Raw genomic sequence first — 15,348 nt, forward strand, 5'->3', positions numbered from 1 at the left:
TGATAGATTGTAGGGTTTGCATAATTTATCACAAACTAATTGTAATTAAAATACGACAAAGTGCGATATCCAAAATAAACGACTATCCCGTTATTGGTATGAACAGCAGATATATACTTTCTTTAAAATAACATTTAAGAAAATGATGAGACGTCTGTCGAAAGTAACCTCAATTTGATTGTTTTGAGCAAATCCTGCAAGATAGATAGATAGATAGATAGATAGATAGATAGATAGATAGATAGATAGATAGATAGATAGATAGATAGATAGATAGATAGATAGATAGATAGATAGATAGATAGATAGATAGATAGATAGATAGATAGATAGATAGATAGATAGATAGATAGATAGATAGATAGATAGATAGACGGACAGAAAGAACTAGGGCGAGGGCAAGTGGTGCGAAGCGAAACACGCTGGAAAGCCATCACAAATCAGACTCTGGCCTGTGGCACTCCAGGGAAAAGAAAGGAAGAGCAGAGGAGGAGAGGAAGAGAGACAGAGCATGTGGAAAGGTAAAGAAGAGGACAGTGAGGGGACAAGAGCAGATGTCCAAGAAGCCATACCTGCAGATTCAATTCTGCTCCCCCTCCTCCCCAATGCCTTTTTTTTTTTTCTGTCTGCCCCTCAAATCCCACTCGTCCGCCTCATCTCGTAGCCCACACTGTCTGTGATCTGCCTGCCCCAGAAGAGAAGAGAAGAGGGGGATGTGTTAGAGAGAAGAGAGTAAAAGAAAATGTTTTTTCAGATGATGTGAGCAGCAGGTGTAGTTGCCGTGGAACTTGTATTTATGCGCCCTGTGCTGCTTCTTTGGTGAAAGAATTTATTTGAAACTTTCAAATTGACCCCTCCCCTTGTTGCCTGAAAGAGCAGAAGCAAGATAAAAACAAGCCTTTTTTTTTTTTTTTTTTTTTTGAATATCTGCACGACACAGGACGGTTTCCTCTGTGGAAACTTTTCATAATGTCAGTTGGGTTGGATTATGAGGTTCCAGAGCAGATTCTGCTGAAAATACCACCAACATATAAATGAAGTCTACTTCCAGATATGCAAAAAGAATTTATTGGTCATCTTGAGTTCATTAACCTTTAGAAATGATTATTAGAAATAACCGATACCACAATGTTCCAGCATGTTATTTTTCTAATGCCATAAACTGTGTCAATGCTTTGTACCTTAAACTCGTCCTCATAAGGATGCCATATGCTTGTTAAATAACATAGTTTCATTAGATACTGTTATGTCACATAAATATACATTTATATTTCAGTATACACATTAATAACACACAGCTTTTGAATACAAATTTGTCTTTTTTCATTGGTTTCGTGTGTTTATTTTTCCCCCTCCCTTCGATCATGTGCCATAAGTTCTTCAGACTCTGAACAGCCGTTGAGTCAATACAGTAAAAAAAGTCTCTTATAAGTGTTTGTTGAAAGGTTCTTCATGTTCATAACAAAGCAAAAGCCCTTTAAAAGTATACTTAAACTTTTCACACGTGTCTCAATCATTATTTGAAAACACCAACGTTAAAAAAGTTTGAATAAGGCAATATATATAAAAAAAAAAAATTAAACAAAAGGAAATGCTTCATAGAGTTCCTTTAAAAGTCCTGGAAGTGCTAAGAAAGTCCTTCAAAGGTCCATGAATGCATCACAAGTCTGTAAATCTTCAAGTCGCAGTGATGGTGATGAGCATTTTATCCACGTGGTGCGTGTCCTCACTGTGTCCTCACTGTGTCCTCACTGTGTCCTCACTGTTAGCTTCTGATGGCCGTCTTCCTGTCTCTGTCTTTGTTCTGCAGGAGAAAAAAAGCAAAAACACAAAATCATTTAACAACTCAACAATGAAATCACTTCAGAGATATTTTATGTATATTTTTATTTGCTTTCTTGAATGAGGAACTATTTTAGATGTTTGTTCATTTAAGTGTTTGGCAATAATAATAATTATAAACAATTGTTTATGAGTAAAATTCATGGACATTTAACATTGTTACCTTTGGACCAGATAGCTGTTTTTGCTCTTTTTCCAACCTTATGCAAATGTATTGAGCTTAAGTTTAATTTCCCTTTGTATTAAGGAGATGATACTTTTTTTCTTTTCCACATTGTGTTAAATGACAATGTGTTTGTTCAGTATACCATAGAGTGAAATACTGAGCAACATTCTAGTTAATTACAAATAAAAAACTAGAACAAGTTCTAAAACCTGTAATCCAACAGAGCAGGTGAATGAGAATGTTTGATATCACACTTTTATTATGGTGCTCTTCAGTAAAATGTTGAGTTTATTCGTGGAAATAGATTATTTTCCACTGAAATGACTGATGCAGTAAATCAATGTGGTGGTTTTTTTTCTTTTATGTAGTAAATGAAGTTTGAGTGTGTACAGCGGCACACATAATGCTCGCTCACTGTGGTCGCAGATATGTCTTTTAATATAACCAGTGACATCATGTGACAGCCCCTCATGATGATATGTTTCTCATTTATCTGTGGTATCAGAGCAGAGAAGCCTTGATTTCCTGGCTTATGAGGAAACTTTCTCTATCTGGCCAGGAAAATAACGTCACATTTTCCCTTCTCACCTAAAAACCCGTGCTCTGCTCACTTCTCAGGACATCTAACACCGGCCTTTTGAGCCACAGTAAAAAAGTATTTTATACTATGGGTTGATGGGCAACACACATCCCAGCTTTAAAATATACTTGCTTATTAATATTACAGTAAGTTAGACTAAATGAAAGTCAAAACCCTCACTCTCAAACCCTGTCCTCCTCTGACTTTCCCCTCTCTGCCCCCTCTCATATCCCTCTGAACACCTGTTCCACATTTCCTCTCAGACTGAGCACAAGATGTAGGTGTGATGGAAAGAATCTATTTGACTGACATCAGTGAAGGTGGGTAGATGTTTGGAAGGGTATCAGGCTGCAGCGAGAGCGTGAGATCGCAGGATTTGGACAGAAGTCGGTCCACCCACAGACTTGGGCGAGTGTGAGGAGACGCAGGAGCTGTTATCATCAATGCTTACGCCAGCTGGACCGAGAGCACAGGATCATTATTAGACCCCTATTATCTAGACATGTGCCATTACTATTACACTGCATTTTTGCTTATCTTATATTTTTCTGGATGCTAAATGTAAACGACGTGGTCCTACGATGAAGTTTTTCTGGCACGGTCACTGTAGCAGAAACATTTCTGGAACATATGAAATATCAATCAATGTGAGATTATATATTTTTCTGGAGTAATTGGAGCTTTATTTACTTTCGCTTAGCACCAGATATTGATAATTATTAACAGGAAATGTATGAGATGAAATTATTAAAAGGTGTGGTACGGATTTCATAGCAGCCACACCACTTGTTAAATTATGTTTTGTGTACATTTTATTGGTGTTGTGCAAAAACTAATCAGTGAATCATTAGCGCTGTTTCCCAAATTTTGCCCAAAGTGTTGCCCAAACGTTATGTGAGTAACCACATCACCAAGTAATTGGCTGCAAAATGCTTTTACTTAATGCATCTAAAAATAGTCCCCCGACTTTGTAATGCATATACTTTTCCACTTTCGTGGTATTTCTGCACATATAAGCAGGATTTGCCTTCTTCTTTTTTCTTTTTTTTTATAAGTAATTACGTTTCAGCACTTGACTAAACTAGATCATGGTCTGTGTTAAATACCGGGGAGAGAAAAAAAAGCCCAAACTCTAATGATCCTAAAATACACCATAAGTGGACAATAAATGATCACTAACCAAGAGCATTAAAGCATCGTTCACAGACAGGGGAAAACAGCTCGAGTCTGCCAGAGCAGAGTCAGGAGGCTTAATGACCTGTGTAGTGTTTGGCCACCTGACACACCGTCTCTAATTTGTTTTTGAACTGTCTCCGTAAAATTGCAAGTAAATGATTGCAAACAGAGCCGAGAGAAGTTGTGGCCTAGTGAAAGCATCGCTGCTTGCTACAGACACAAGTGTGCATCTGTGCTCTCTGGAATACGATGAGGAAAAGTGCAGGCGTTTATCAGTGGGAGTGAAAGTGCATGATGCAGGTTAGGGACAATCGTAGGTACATAAAACAAAAAAAAAAAATACAACATCCCACTCAGGAAGTTTGCATGAGGATTGGATAATTTACCAAATTGCATCGAATTACAATGAAATCGGCCCACGCCTCAGCGAGAGTCTAGAAAGCACAGCTGTAGTCGGTCCAGTCAAAGCAGGAGGAGGGGACGAGGCTTAAAGGCTGGTCTGGTAGTCAAAACAATCTCCTGAAGACTAATATGGCATGGCCCTGGTGACATATCTGCTCTCTGTCTCTCACCCCAAACACACACACACACACATGCAGACATACCACTGACCTCCCAGGAGGGTGATTTGTCTGACACTAATATGATTACCTGATCATGTTTACTTTAGATATAATACAATGATATTACCACACAGGAACATATTTGAGGGTGAAAACCTTACTTTAATGTGAAGGTAGTAAAGTCTCTTCACGGCATCTTATTGAATTCAAACTTTAATATTGTTTTACGGAAACTCTATCTGCGTTTCAATCTGTCTGTTTCTCCCTTCTCTTTTATTTTTTTCTCTTCCCCATTTCTTTCCTGTTAAGCCCCTCTGTCAAATACAAACATCTAATTTAGTTGCTGGCTGCGTGGGGAGAGGAATGACTGGTTTGGAAAAACAAAAAAAAAAAAGATTCCACTTGGGTACTGGCCCGAAAAATCATATAAGGCTATTGGTATTCAACCATGAAATGAAAACTGGTAATATCCCTTTAGTTTATCGAGTGAAAATATGCGAATAAGAGTCGGTGCCTCGAGTGGCTCGTAGAGGCCGTAATTATCCTCATAAAGGCTCGACGATTAGAAGATCACAGACATGTGCGTACAGCACGAGCAGCGCAATAAATAACGCGGCAGACATTTAAATAAGCTGACAAACAAAGTGAACGAGCCGCACTTTGTCATTATGTGGCTTGGACGCACGAGACGTGCACTTCATGTTCACTGCGGTTTGCTAATAAGAATTCATTTCGCCTTATTTAGAAATGACTGCACCTGATCGTCCAATCAGACGTCGCTCACGCCGGGGCGACTAATTGTGTGCGTCTGGTTTCTGATGAATTACGGCTGCACAAACTGGCACTTTATCATCCGCGCCGCGATGCTCGTCCTGCAGCGGGCCAACACGTTGTCATTAGCCTCGCTGTGATGTTGTTTTCAGTGAACTGCACCGCGTCTGCCTCAGAACATGTCTTTGAAAGGTTTGCTCTTTGCCCAGCTCAGCTTTCTGTAGTCTTGCTCTAATTTGCTCTGTGAGCGGCGAAGCTCCCCGAAGGCCGAATGACAACAGAATCATAGCTTTGCTAATAGATTTTGTTAGTTATCTGACCCGACTTCTTCTGTTGGTGTTAAATTAAGTCTTAACTGCTTCCATCTGTGCTGGAAACACACAGACAGGCCCATGCATGAAGGCACGCAGTCATACACAAAAGCCAGGCTCATATACGCAGACACATGCCAAACGTGGGTGAGAATATATTTGAGAAACACACGGATGCACTTCATTAGCATAGTCTGAGTGCGAGGCAAACCGGGAGAAGCTCACGCGCTGAGGAGGCACAAAGCATTAACTCTCAAGTCAACAACAGCATTATCACCAAATGAGAGTCATTTAGGTTCATCTGTGACCTTGAAACATCTGCACACAAGTGACGTCATGTTATTTTCCAGCGAAAACAGACTAATATCCGAACGACAGCGGAACCCGCAGTCGTTAGTGAGCTCCGAAACGTCCTCGCCGTGTATTTAATAAGCGAGTTGCAAGGTTCATTTGATCTCGATAAAGAGGCAAAGTGTAGTTTGCGGCACAGTCTGAAAACCAAGCTGGAGGATAAATAGCAAAATTGATGATCCTGCTGAGTTGTTGGCTATTTCTCTCTTTTTTTTCGGTTTCTCCCCTTGTCTGTGTCTGTTTCCACAACTTCCTGCACACTATTAGTACAGAAAGTGTTGAAAGCACAGCCTGATCCAGGACTCCTGAACTGAGTAATCATATATGCAGTGGGGTTTTTTTTTTTTTTGGTGGGGGTGAGGAGGGTGGGGGGTGCGTCTCGAAAGCAGCAATGAACTGCCGTCTGGCTGCAAAACCCCCCAAAAAAATGGCTTTTGATAAAAGTCCGTGTGTCACGAGTTTAGTGCACTGTGTGTCAGTATTTCTGTGGTTGTACACGAGTTTGCGCCTGCATGTGTGTGTGCGTGTGTGTCATTTGCGTGGGTGTGAGTGAGTGTGTGCGAGTGTGTGTGTGCAGGGAGGGCGTTTCACAGAGAGCGGTTTCCAGGCTTCTTTAACATCACCATCAAAGTCCAACGTCAATGTGTTTCTAATAGCAGCTGAATTAAACACTGACTGTACCGGCCTCAGCAGAGGATAAATCATTTACAGAACAATTAGCTCATTTGTTGCTCCGCTCTGCACGGCCAATGACTTCCAGACACAGAGAGCTTATGTGTGTGTGTGTCTGTGTGAGTGTACGAGTATATACTGTGTGTATAAGACGAGTACATTTCCCCCACAGATAGAAAATGTCTTTCTTTCTACACACGGATACACTTTTCAGCCAACCAAGTGCAACACACACACACACACCAAAATAGAAGAGATGAGTGTGTTTCAGATTAGACATTTTACAGGAGCTCAGATTAAATAAAAACCGTTTGAGACGTTTAGGACAGTGTTTGTAATTTTCATTTGTAGAAAACCATTCAATTTGTAGAAAAATTCCAAATAAATCAGATCAGATTAAGCTGGAATTAAACCCAGGTTGGGCCTTAAGATGCTTGTTAAAACTAAATTTCATCATCTCGAAAGGGCCGTGCTCTTTTATTTTTTTACAGAAACCACATGATAAGTATCATGGTAGATATATTTCGGCTCAAATTTTTATTTTTTATTTTGTTTCCAAACATATAAAACCCCCCCCCCCTTTTTTTTTGTAATCAAATCAAGTCAAATTTGCTCTTTTAGGTTTAAATTTTTGGAAAATGTTTGCACTTGTCACATCCAGCTTCAAAGGAAGTAGTTCAGCGTGACTGCTGTTCCTGGCGGATGAATCCCTGTTACTGTTTACGTTTGCCATTGAGTCGAATTGACCCTCTGCCTGATTCAGGCCAAAAGAAATAAGACAGAGTTGTGAAGGAAAGCTGTAAAAATGCTCCGAGCACCGCCGCCTCTGGGCAGATTAGTGCACGTGAAAGCTCTCCGCTCTCATATTGTCTCAGAGAATTAGTGAATAAGCTATAAATGTGCTGCCTTCATACACAAACACAACAAACGAGTATAGAGCTAAAGTCACTGTAGTTGACAGTTGCACTGATCAGCAGAAGCCGAGAGGCCTAACGCACACACACAGGATATCTGCATCAATCAAGCAGACAGCGCTGGGATTAAGCAGCTCCCAGCTCACCTCAATCCTCTATTCTTAAGCTCTGTACATCTCATTTACAGATGGAGCCATCACGACTGTCCCCTCTTCCTCTTCTTCTTCTTCTTTTTTTTTTTTTAACTGCATATATCAAAGGCACCTGTACACAAGTTTAGTCCGTGCCAAACTACTGGTACTGACCCGTACCTGAACCGCTTTCAGGAAAAAGTCCAAAAATCATGATTAAATGTGGACGTTTGATGAATAGTTTGGCCTCGGATCAGAGGACAGTAAAGCATGTTGTTACAGTTCAGTATATCACTACAGGGTCAGAGAAGAGGGACAGAGACAGCGGAATACACAGAAACACAACAACAACGCACTGTAGCAACCAGAGTTTTAGTTTTCCACTTGAAGGACAAACACCTATTGCAGTATTGCCTGAAGATACAAGCAAGTACTGGGACTCCAGGTTCCTTAATCCAAAGTGAAATAACGCTATTGCTACAGTGAGCATTGCCCACAGAGGTTAAGTCTAGATGCATCTGAGAATCTACACGTACTTAAATAACACATTTACCTTGTATGTTTGTATGTATTTGTCTTAACACTTTTATTTTTGCACCTCCGTTACATCACATCCATTTTAAACGAACAAAAGCTGAAATATGAATGCACTTATTTTCTGCCTTCCACTTGCGATTGCAATATCATTCCCCATATAGAGCTATATATGTTTTTTTTGTTTTTTGTTTTTTGTTTTTTGTTTTTTTGTTTTTTTATATATGTTTTTATATGTTTATATTGTTCAATTTTGAATTGAATATATACTTTTATTTAATTTATTTTGAGTCTGGTGGTTCAAATTAAATCCTTACTTCAGTCGTGCATGTGACGAAAATGTCTCGATAAAGTGTCTTCATTAATAAGAGAAGCTTTGTTCATGTTCATAACATTATCCCGAAAAAGCCTAAAAATATAATAAACCTAATACCCATTCTTCAAAATGTCCCTTTCATCAACTCATATACCACATATGATGAAATGACATTAGCATCACAGTATAATGGGCGCCAGAGTAGCTCTCTGCGTTAGTCGTTACAAACTATATATGGCTGTTTAGAAACGGTTACACTATGCACACACTTATAATAAGAGGAAATGAGCGTATACATTTCTCACTCTCACTCTCCTGCACAGTGGAAATAGATGTAACTGAAGCGGCGGCTCTAAGCAGACCTGACAGCTGTGATGAACCTCAATGACCATAAAAACATACAAAGAGAGAAAGAGCCCAGGACAGCAAGTCTCATTTTACCATCACAACCGTCGTTTCCTCTCTGTAATCACCAGCACCGACTCTGCCCTTTAGCCCACTTAGAGCCTCTGCACGACCACTTTTCCAAGCAAAGTGAATGGTTCTCAGGTTCTGCCAATCACAGTTAACCGTTTAAATGCCACATGACCTTAAGCTAACCGAGTGCAGGTAACCGATTTCTTTTTTCAGGCTGATCGTATCGGTTTCATTTGGCCTCTGTGCATTTAGCTGTGACATTACACTGTGTCAGTTATTTCAGCAGCACTAAAATAATGTCTCACTCCAACACTTTTCTCATTATTGTTGAGGAGCAAAATAAAAAATATAGAAGGTAAAAAAAAAAATATCACTATCAGTAAATCCTTAATTTATCTAAGATATATACTGGTTTTATCTGTGCCTTCACCTTCACTGTATCAAATAGCACATGAGCAAACCTGCTTCTGTACTTTCACTAACTATACTGTAAATACTCAAATGTTTGTTAATGAAATGGTCCCTAATAAACACCTCTTCTCATCTGTGTCATTTATGACTGCCGAGCAATTGTAGGAATTTAAAAATAATGCTAGTATTTTCCAGCATAATTTTTTTTATTGATCTTTTGAAATTAATCAAGAGTTTCTTAATGATGAGTAACAATTTAAAGGTTATTTTCATGATTTATTAACCATAAACAAAAAAAACGATTTACTGACAACACACTGCAAACACACCTGTCACCACCGTGATGCTGTTAAAGCAGAAACACTGTCGCTGCATCTTGTTTTTTTATACAGTCAAAAGTCTACAGAAAACACGACACAGTTAAACTAACAAAGCTGGTCAGCAAGAGTGAGCTTTTCTTATTATCTGTCTTATTTTAATGCACCTTATATTTACTTTTTATACATATTTACCCATTTAGTTTTTGTGATATTTTAATTTAAAGTATGGGTATGAATGTGTGTGTGTGGGTGTGGGTGTGATGCGTACTGCAGCTGAGATGAGTGTGCATTTTTGCAATATTTATTCATTTATTTATATTCTTATTCTTATTATACAACGTACCGTTGTATTACTTACAAGGACAATTTAAAAAGCTATTTATCCAATCCAATGGGTTGATATCAGAAAAACTATTTCACCCGCGTGTCGTGCCGTATGAGTGTGTATTCAGGGCTCACTTTCACTGGAGGACACACAACACCTTGCTGAGAATAAAGGAGGCAGATAAATAATCTGTTTTGTTCCAACATGCTGTGCACTGCAGCATAAACTTTATTTTTAGGAGAGCTTAAATTCACCTCAACTGGAACCAGGGGAAGGTGTCTGTATCCTTATAAAGGCGTTTAACTCCTTGAACAAACAACGTATCAACCTCTAAATCTCTCTCTTCCTTCCCTCAGGTTCGTCTCAGTGCAGTTCAAGATGCATTTGCGTCATATGGAGTAGTGTGACATTTCACGGAGCTAATAAAACAGCATAAAGGTGACTGACACTAAGCGACATGGACTCAGTCAGACGGTCTGTGTTGTGGGATTCCTGACATGAGAAAACTTCACAATTGTTCTTTGCCCAGCGTGCATTTACAGGTCAGTCAGGCAAGTGCAGCAGCAGAGCTGACAGCAGCAGATAGTATTACACAGCTCCCACTGACAGCTGTGACCTCCACCAGGCTGATCGATATGCAGCTGAGAGCTGCAGGAGAGGCAGGGGGCGGGGGGGTGGGGGGGGACGAGGACAGACGAGAGGAGCTCGAGTTGAAGAGGAAAACACAACGAGGTGTGGGCGAGAATAAAGGATAGGGAAGATAAAAAAAAAAATGCAAAAATGAAAAGGGGACAAAGGAGAGACAGGTTTCAGATCAGTAATCTCCCAGCTGAGGGAGTCTGGGTTACGTCTAGGCTTTCGCTCACAGAGGTTCATAGGGAGGGGGGGTGGGGGGGGGGGGGCGACACACTGCTGAGACTCAGGTTATCCCTCAGCTGAAGGGTCTCTGGGTTTAGACACTGAGGAGGGTATTAGCTTTCACACACTGCTGGGGTAACGGGGGAGTCTGCCAGATGTCAGCTCCTTACCCATAAATCCTGCTAAATGGGCAGCGGCTACGGGTTAGAGGGTGGGGGGGGGGGGGGGGGGGTTGAGTGGACGTCACCTCTCTATCATCATCTGTGGTGTTTGCTGAAAACACTTGTATAAATTTGATTATGGTCAGCTGATTTCGGCCCTTTATTCCCTGTTATTTGTCATCAGACTGGAGACTTTCTTAGTGCGAGTGTGTTCTTGATTATGTCTATTTCCTGTGTTGAATCAGTTAAAATGTGAGTTGAAAAGCGCACAGGATCGAATTCTCGTCCTCTGAGTCTCTATTAAGGTGTAGACTGACAGTGTAGCAGCAGTGGAAAAAGAGCGCTACAAAGAAGCATCTGTCACTGAAATGAGAAATCAGAGTGTTATGAAGAGGAAAATAACTTTTTTTTTTGTTTTTACTGTTTTCCTAAATTAAATTTTGGTGAATTGTGTTTTGCTCGGGTTAACCTCCAGAGATAAACACAGTGTTTTTGTTTTGTGGCTTCATGTTCCAGTGGATCAAATATATTTCCAGTTCCCATTCTGTTTATCTGGGGTCAGTTGTTTGTAGTCATGATTAAAACCTTCTCATATTCAGGCTGACGTCAAGACATTCTTGAAATTATACGTTTTGGATGGATTTCCTGGGTTCACAATCATAAATCTCACTCACTGCATGAATAACCTTGTAAACTTTAAATTTTAAAAAGAGAAAAAAAAAAGAAAGAAGAAGAAACCCCACAGTAATGGTTGTGTGTACATACTGTGAGACCCAGCTCAGCACTTTCTTTGCTCCTCAGACACAAAATCAATCTCCTCTTTTCCCTGTCAATGTCCAGAGAAGTTCAGACAGCGCCTTGAACTTTCAAGCCACCTGCTGGAGTTAAACTAACCCCCAACAGCACAATAACACACAGTCTTTCACCCCAACAGAGAACTTTAAAGAGGTTCTTCTTTTAAAAATCCCCAAGGGCCAGTGAGGTATATGGAAGCAGTCTCTGATCTCACGTCAGCTTTAAAAAACAAAATTGACCCTAAAGTTCCACACCAGGTCCTTCACGAGTTTCCTTCAACTAAATCTGTGTCGTTTATTATTTTTTTCATATTCATGAAATAGTAAAAACCTTAGGTTAGCCGTGTTTTTCAAAGTGTGTGTTTTATTGGAGAGCCACAGAATCACTGTGACTGGTTTGACCTATTTTGAAATTTGGTTTGTCTTATTTATTTCTGTTGACTAAGCGTTTTCTGCTCACCATTTTCCTCTGGTTGCTGAGGCAGAAAGTACAGATGTGCTTGGGCTGAGCCGATTGGTCGGATCCTCGGGTGGGGGAGGAGTTAACGTGGAAGAACGGTGGTGAGGGTGCATGGCACGGCTGTCCGTCATGAAGCCCCTCGCCCAAGAGCAAGACGTTCCCCAGGTGACTGATGTAGCTGCTGGCCAGACGTAACGTCTCGATCTTTGACAGCTTCCTGATAATCAAATCAGACATTTACAGTATTAATGAAGATATAAAGTGCACAATGTTCTTCTTCTACTGGCTTGATCTGCACATTTGATTTGACAAACAAATATTGATCATGCAGTGGCAAGGCATTTTTAATACATACAATATTTCAAGATGTTGTCCAAATCCCATCATTCTATGACACTTCTACGATAGGAAATATTTTTTCCAATATAATGTTTGACAGGGACTACTTTTTACATGTCAAGTTCTCAGATAATTTTCCTCTGAGACCTTATTTGTGAATCAGATCAAATGTAGTGACACTCGCAAGTACGTTTACATGCACACTTTAATCAAGCTAAGGCCTTAGTTTGACTAAGACAAGGCAATCGGACAACTCTGGCTGCTCTGTACCTGTCTGCAGGCTCGGTGGGGATCAGCGTGCGCAGTGCTGTGAATGCCGTGTTGACAGAGTTGGTGCGGTCTCTCTCCCGTGCATTGGCTGCGGTCCTCTGGCGAATCTCAGTAGGGGCAGTCGGAATTGGCGGGACAAGTCTACCCATCATGCCGCCTACGCCTATACCTACTCCTGCGCACCCTCGGTCCCCACACAGCTTCCTCTTCCTGTTCACCTTGATGTGAAAAGCAGATGGGGATGAGGAGGACAGGCGGTAGGCCGCAGAGTTGGTGCTCCGCTCTTCTGAGCCTGACCCTTCGCTCCCGTTCTCGTCATCGTCTTCAGAGAGAAGCGCGATGTCACCGTACAGGAAGCGACCGGCGGGAGGCGCTGTGCGGAGCATGGCAAATGTCATCTTGCTCACAACAAGAGTCTGGCAGCTACTGACTGATTCTGGTGCAAACGTTCCACTTGTTGAGGTTAAAGTGTTTCTGCAAAGCTGTGCCCGAAGCTTCTATAGATACTCCCTAAAGTTGTCCACCTTTGGTGACGTTTCTTTACAGCTAACTTTTGCGAAATCTGTCGAGTCAGGTATGAGGGAGATGCCAGAGCTGAGAGAGTCTTAGTTTAAAAGATCAGCAAAGTGATCATGAGTCAAGGAAGAGTGACTCAACCCTGGAGCTGCTGTGTCGCAGGTGGCTGCACTTTCCAGGTCCTTCTTGTTCTTCTTTGTTTGTTTGCTAAAAATCACTTCACATCCCAAAGGTCAGTTCCTCTTTCACTTAGTCCTTCGATAGAAAACAAATTTACAACAGCATGCTGAAGTCAAGCGGTTGTTGGTTTGTCCTCTTGTTCCTCTCTGAACCTTCTCCCTTGCTCCTTTGTGTCTATATTTGTCTCTTTCAAGTCCAGTTGCACAAACTACTCCCAGCCTGTGGCAGCAGTTTGACTCTCTTTTGCTCTCTGCTGGTCTCTCTCTCACCCTTCTTCCCTCTCTGCCTCCTTTCTCCACGTGTGCGTGCTGTCTGAGTGTTTCCGTCTGCCCCTGGTCTTATAGGCAGTGGGAGGACCACAGGACTCCACCGCTCCTCCTCTGAGCTATACGGTCCCTCGGCTGCTGTCTAGAAGCAGGCCAGAGAGACCGGAGGCAAGAGGCAAACCATCAGCAAGAGTTTGTTTTGGCTGCACACTGGTGTATTTCAGGGGAAATCCATCCTAAAAACAGAAACTTGCATCACCCTGTGTGTTGGGACACTTTGGTGACCTTAGAGGCCACAGAGAGACTCATATCCCTCTCAGCGTGAAAACTGCACACGCGTTCAAGAACTTGGACGATGACTTAAAATGGAAATGAAACAGAAATAAAATGTTGTCATCTGACAGGAGTAATAAAGCTATGATCTTGGACAGTGCAATGAGATATCAGATGTCTAAGAAACTAAATCTTTTCAAATAACACTGGCGTTTGTTTTTTTTGTTTCAAAGATATGATTGACCTCTGTGAACCTAGAGTTGTTGGATGCTAATTTTTCTCACGTAATTAAAAATTATTTAACGTCACGATTTTCTCGAATGCCGTGTTCTGACATTCACCAGTTGTGCACACTGCTCTCTAATGATTTATCAGACTCATCTGACAACGCATGGTTCCCAACATGAGATGAAGCACTAGGTTTTAGGTTCTCAAAAACTAATGTTTTCTTCAACCACTTGCTTGACAGCAGGTACAGAAGTAGCTTTCATGTTGAAATAAGAGTTTTTCTCAGTCAGTGGCCCATGTGCTTTGTGTTTGTCCATCAGAGGTGAGCAGCCGCAGTGCTTTAAGCTTGCTCCAACCTCTCCATGGAGGCTTGTTTAGTTGTAGTCGAAGCCCTTTTTTTTCTCTCTGTATAAGCTGTGATGCTGGTGGTCCTGCAAGTAGTTTTCTCTCCAGGGGTTCAGATTTTTAGGGTGGAGAGTGTGGAGGAGAGCTGCTTTTGTACTCGCCCTAACTCCCTTTAACAATCTGTCTTCCTTCTAAATAGAAGAAGAAATGAAAAGAGTCGGCAGAGGGAGCAAAGACAGAGGAGGAAAAGACAAGTGGGAGAAAACTTATAAGGAACAACACTCCGTCTGCCATATCTATCTATCTATCTATCTATCTATCTATCTATCTATCTATCTATCTATCTATCTATCTATCTATCTATCTATCTATCTATCTATCTATCTATCTATCTATCTATCTATCTATCTATCTAGGGCTGTCTGTCACAATCTGTCTGTGTGTGGTAAGACTTGAACGTGTTCCAGTATTTTGGAAAATCAAGTTCCTGCTCAGATTTTATGAAAAGTTTTTTTTTTTATTATTATTTTTTACTGCCTTCATCAAACTTCATTCCTACTTGAAGTCTCTGGGACTTTTATTAGCCTTGATCATGAAACCCAAGCCTTATTTCCAAGGAACTGGCTTGACCTTTAAATTTTGCTTCCTGCCTAATGTGTACAGTGGTTGAAGGTCAATAACCTATGTAAAACTCAGCCATGAAGTCTGTAATCCTCAGTAGTGCATTAATGAAAACTCTAAACCCAAATGCCGTTACTGGTATGCATCTTTTGTGTAGATTGGCAGCTGCATGCTGCTGCTGAAAACTAATAGCACAATGAATAATCTGTCAGAGTTACACAATGTTATAGTCAGCAT

The 15,348-nt window shown here is 40.9% G+C and overlaps 1 protein-coding gene across 1 annotated transcript; it reads right to left on the reverse strand.

Annotated features, from left to right (window-relative positions):
- Positions 1-1,095: 1,095 nt before the first annotated feature.
- Positions 1,096-13,657, reverse strand: LOC310928127 (basic helix-loop-helix transcription factor scleraxis-like). Its single transcript, XM_083890614.1, has 3 exons — positions 12,683-13,657; positions 12,074-12,290; positions 1,096-1,804 (listed from the first exon to the last, which is right to left on the reverse strand). Exons 1-3 carry the CDS (start codon positions 13,078-13,080, stop codon positions 1,766-1,768), a joined length of 654 nt encoding a protein of 217 aa, XP_083746740.1. The 5' UTR covers positions 13,081-13,657; the 3' UTR covers positions 1,096-1,765.
- Between the last annotated feature and the right edge of the window lie 1,691 nt (positions 13,658-15,348).

Source organism: Microchirus variegatus (genome assembly GCF_963457635.1).
Source record: "Microchirus variegatus genome assembly, chromosome: 1".
NCBI classification, from domain to species: domain Eukaryota; kingdom Metazoa; phylum Chordata; class Actinopteri; order Pleuronectiformes; family Soleidae; genus Microchirus; species Microchirus variegatus.

What these genes read in the sequence shown, in the direction of transcription:
- LOC310928127 (XM_083890614.1), bottom strand. Translation starts at nt 13,080, where the DNA reads ATGACATTTGCCATGCTCCGCACAGCGCCTCCCGCCGGTCGCTTCCTG. An exon ending in CCCACCGAGCCTGCAGACAG is followed by an intron (nt 12,291 to 12,682) that starts GTACAGAGCAGC and finishes TTTGATTATCAG; the next exon opens with GAAGCTGTCAAAGATCGAGA. An exon ending in TCAGCAACCAGAGGAAAATG is followed by an intron (nt 1,805 to 12,073) that starts GTGAGCAGAAAA and finishes TTTCTCCTGCAG; the next exon opens with AACAAAGACAGAGACAGGAA.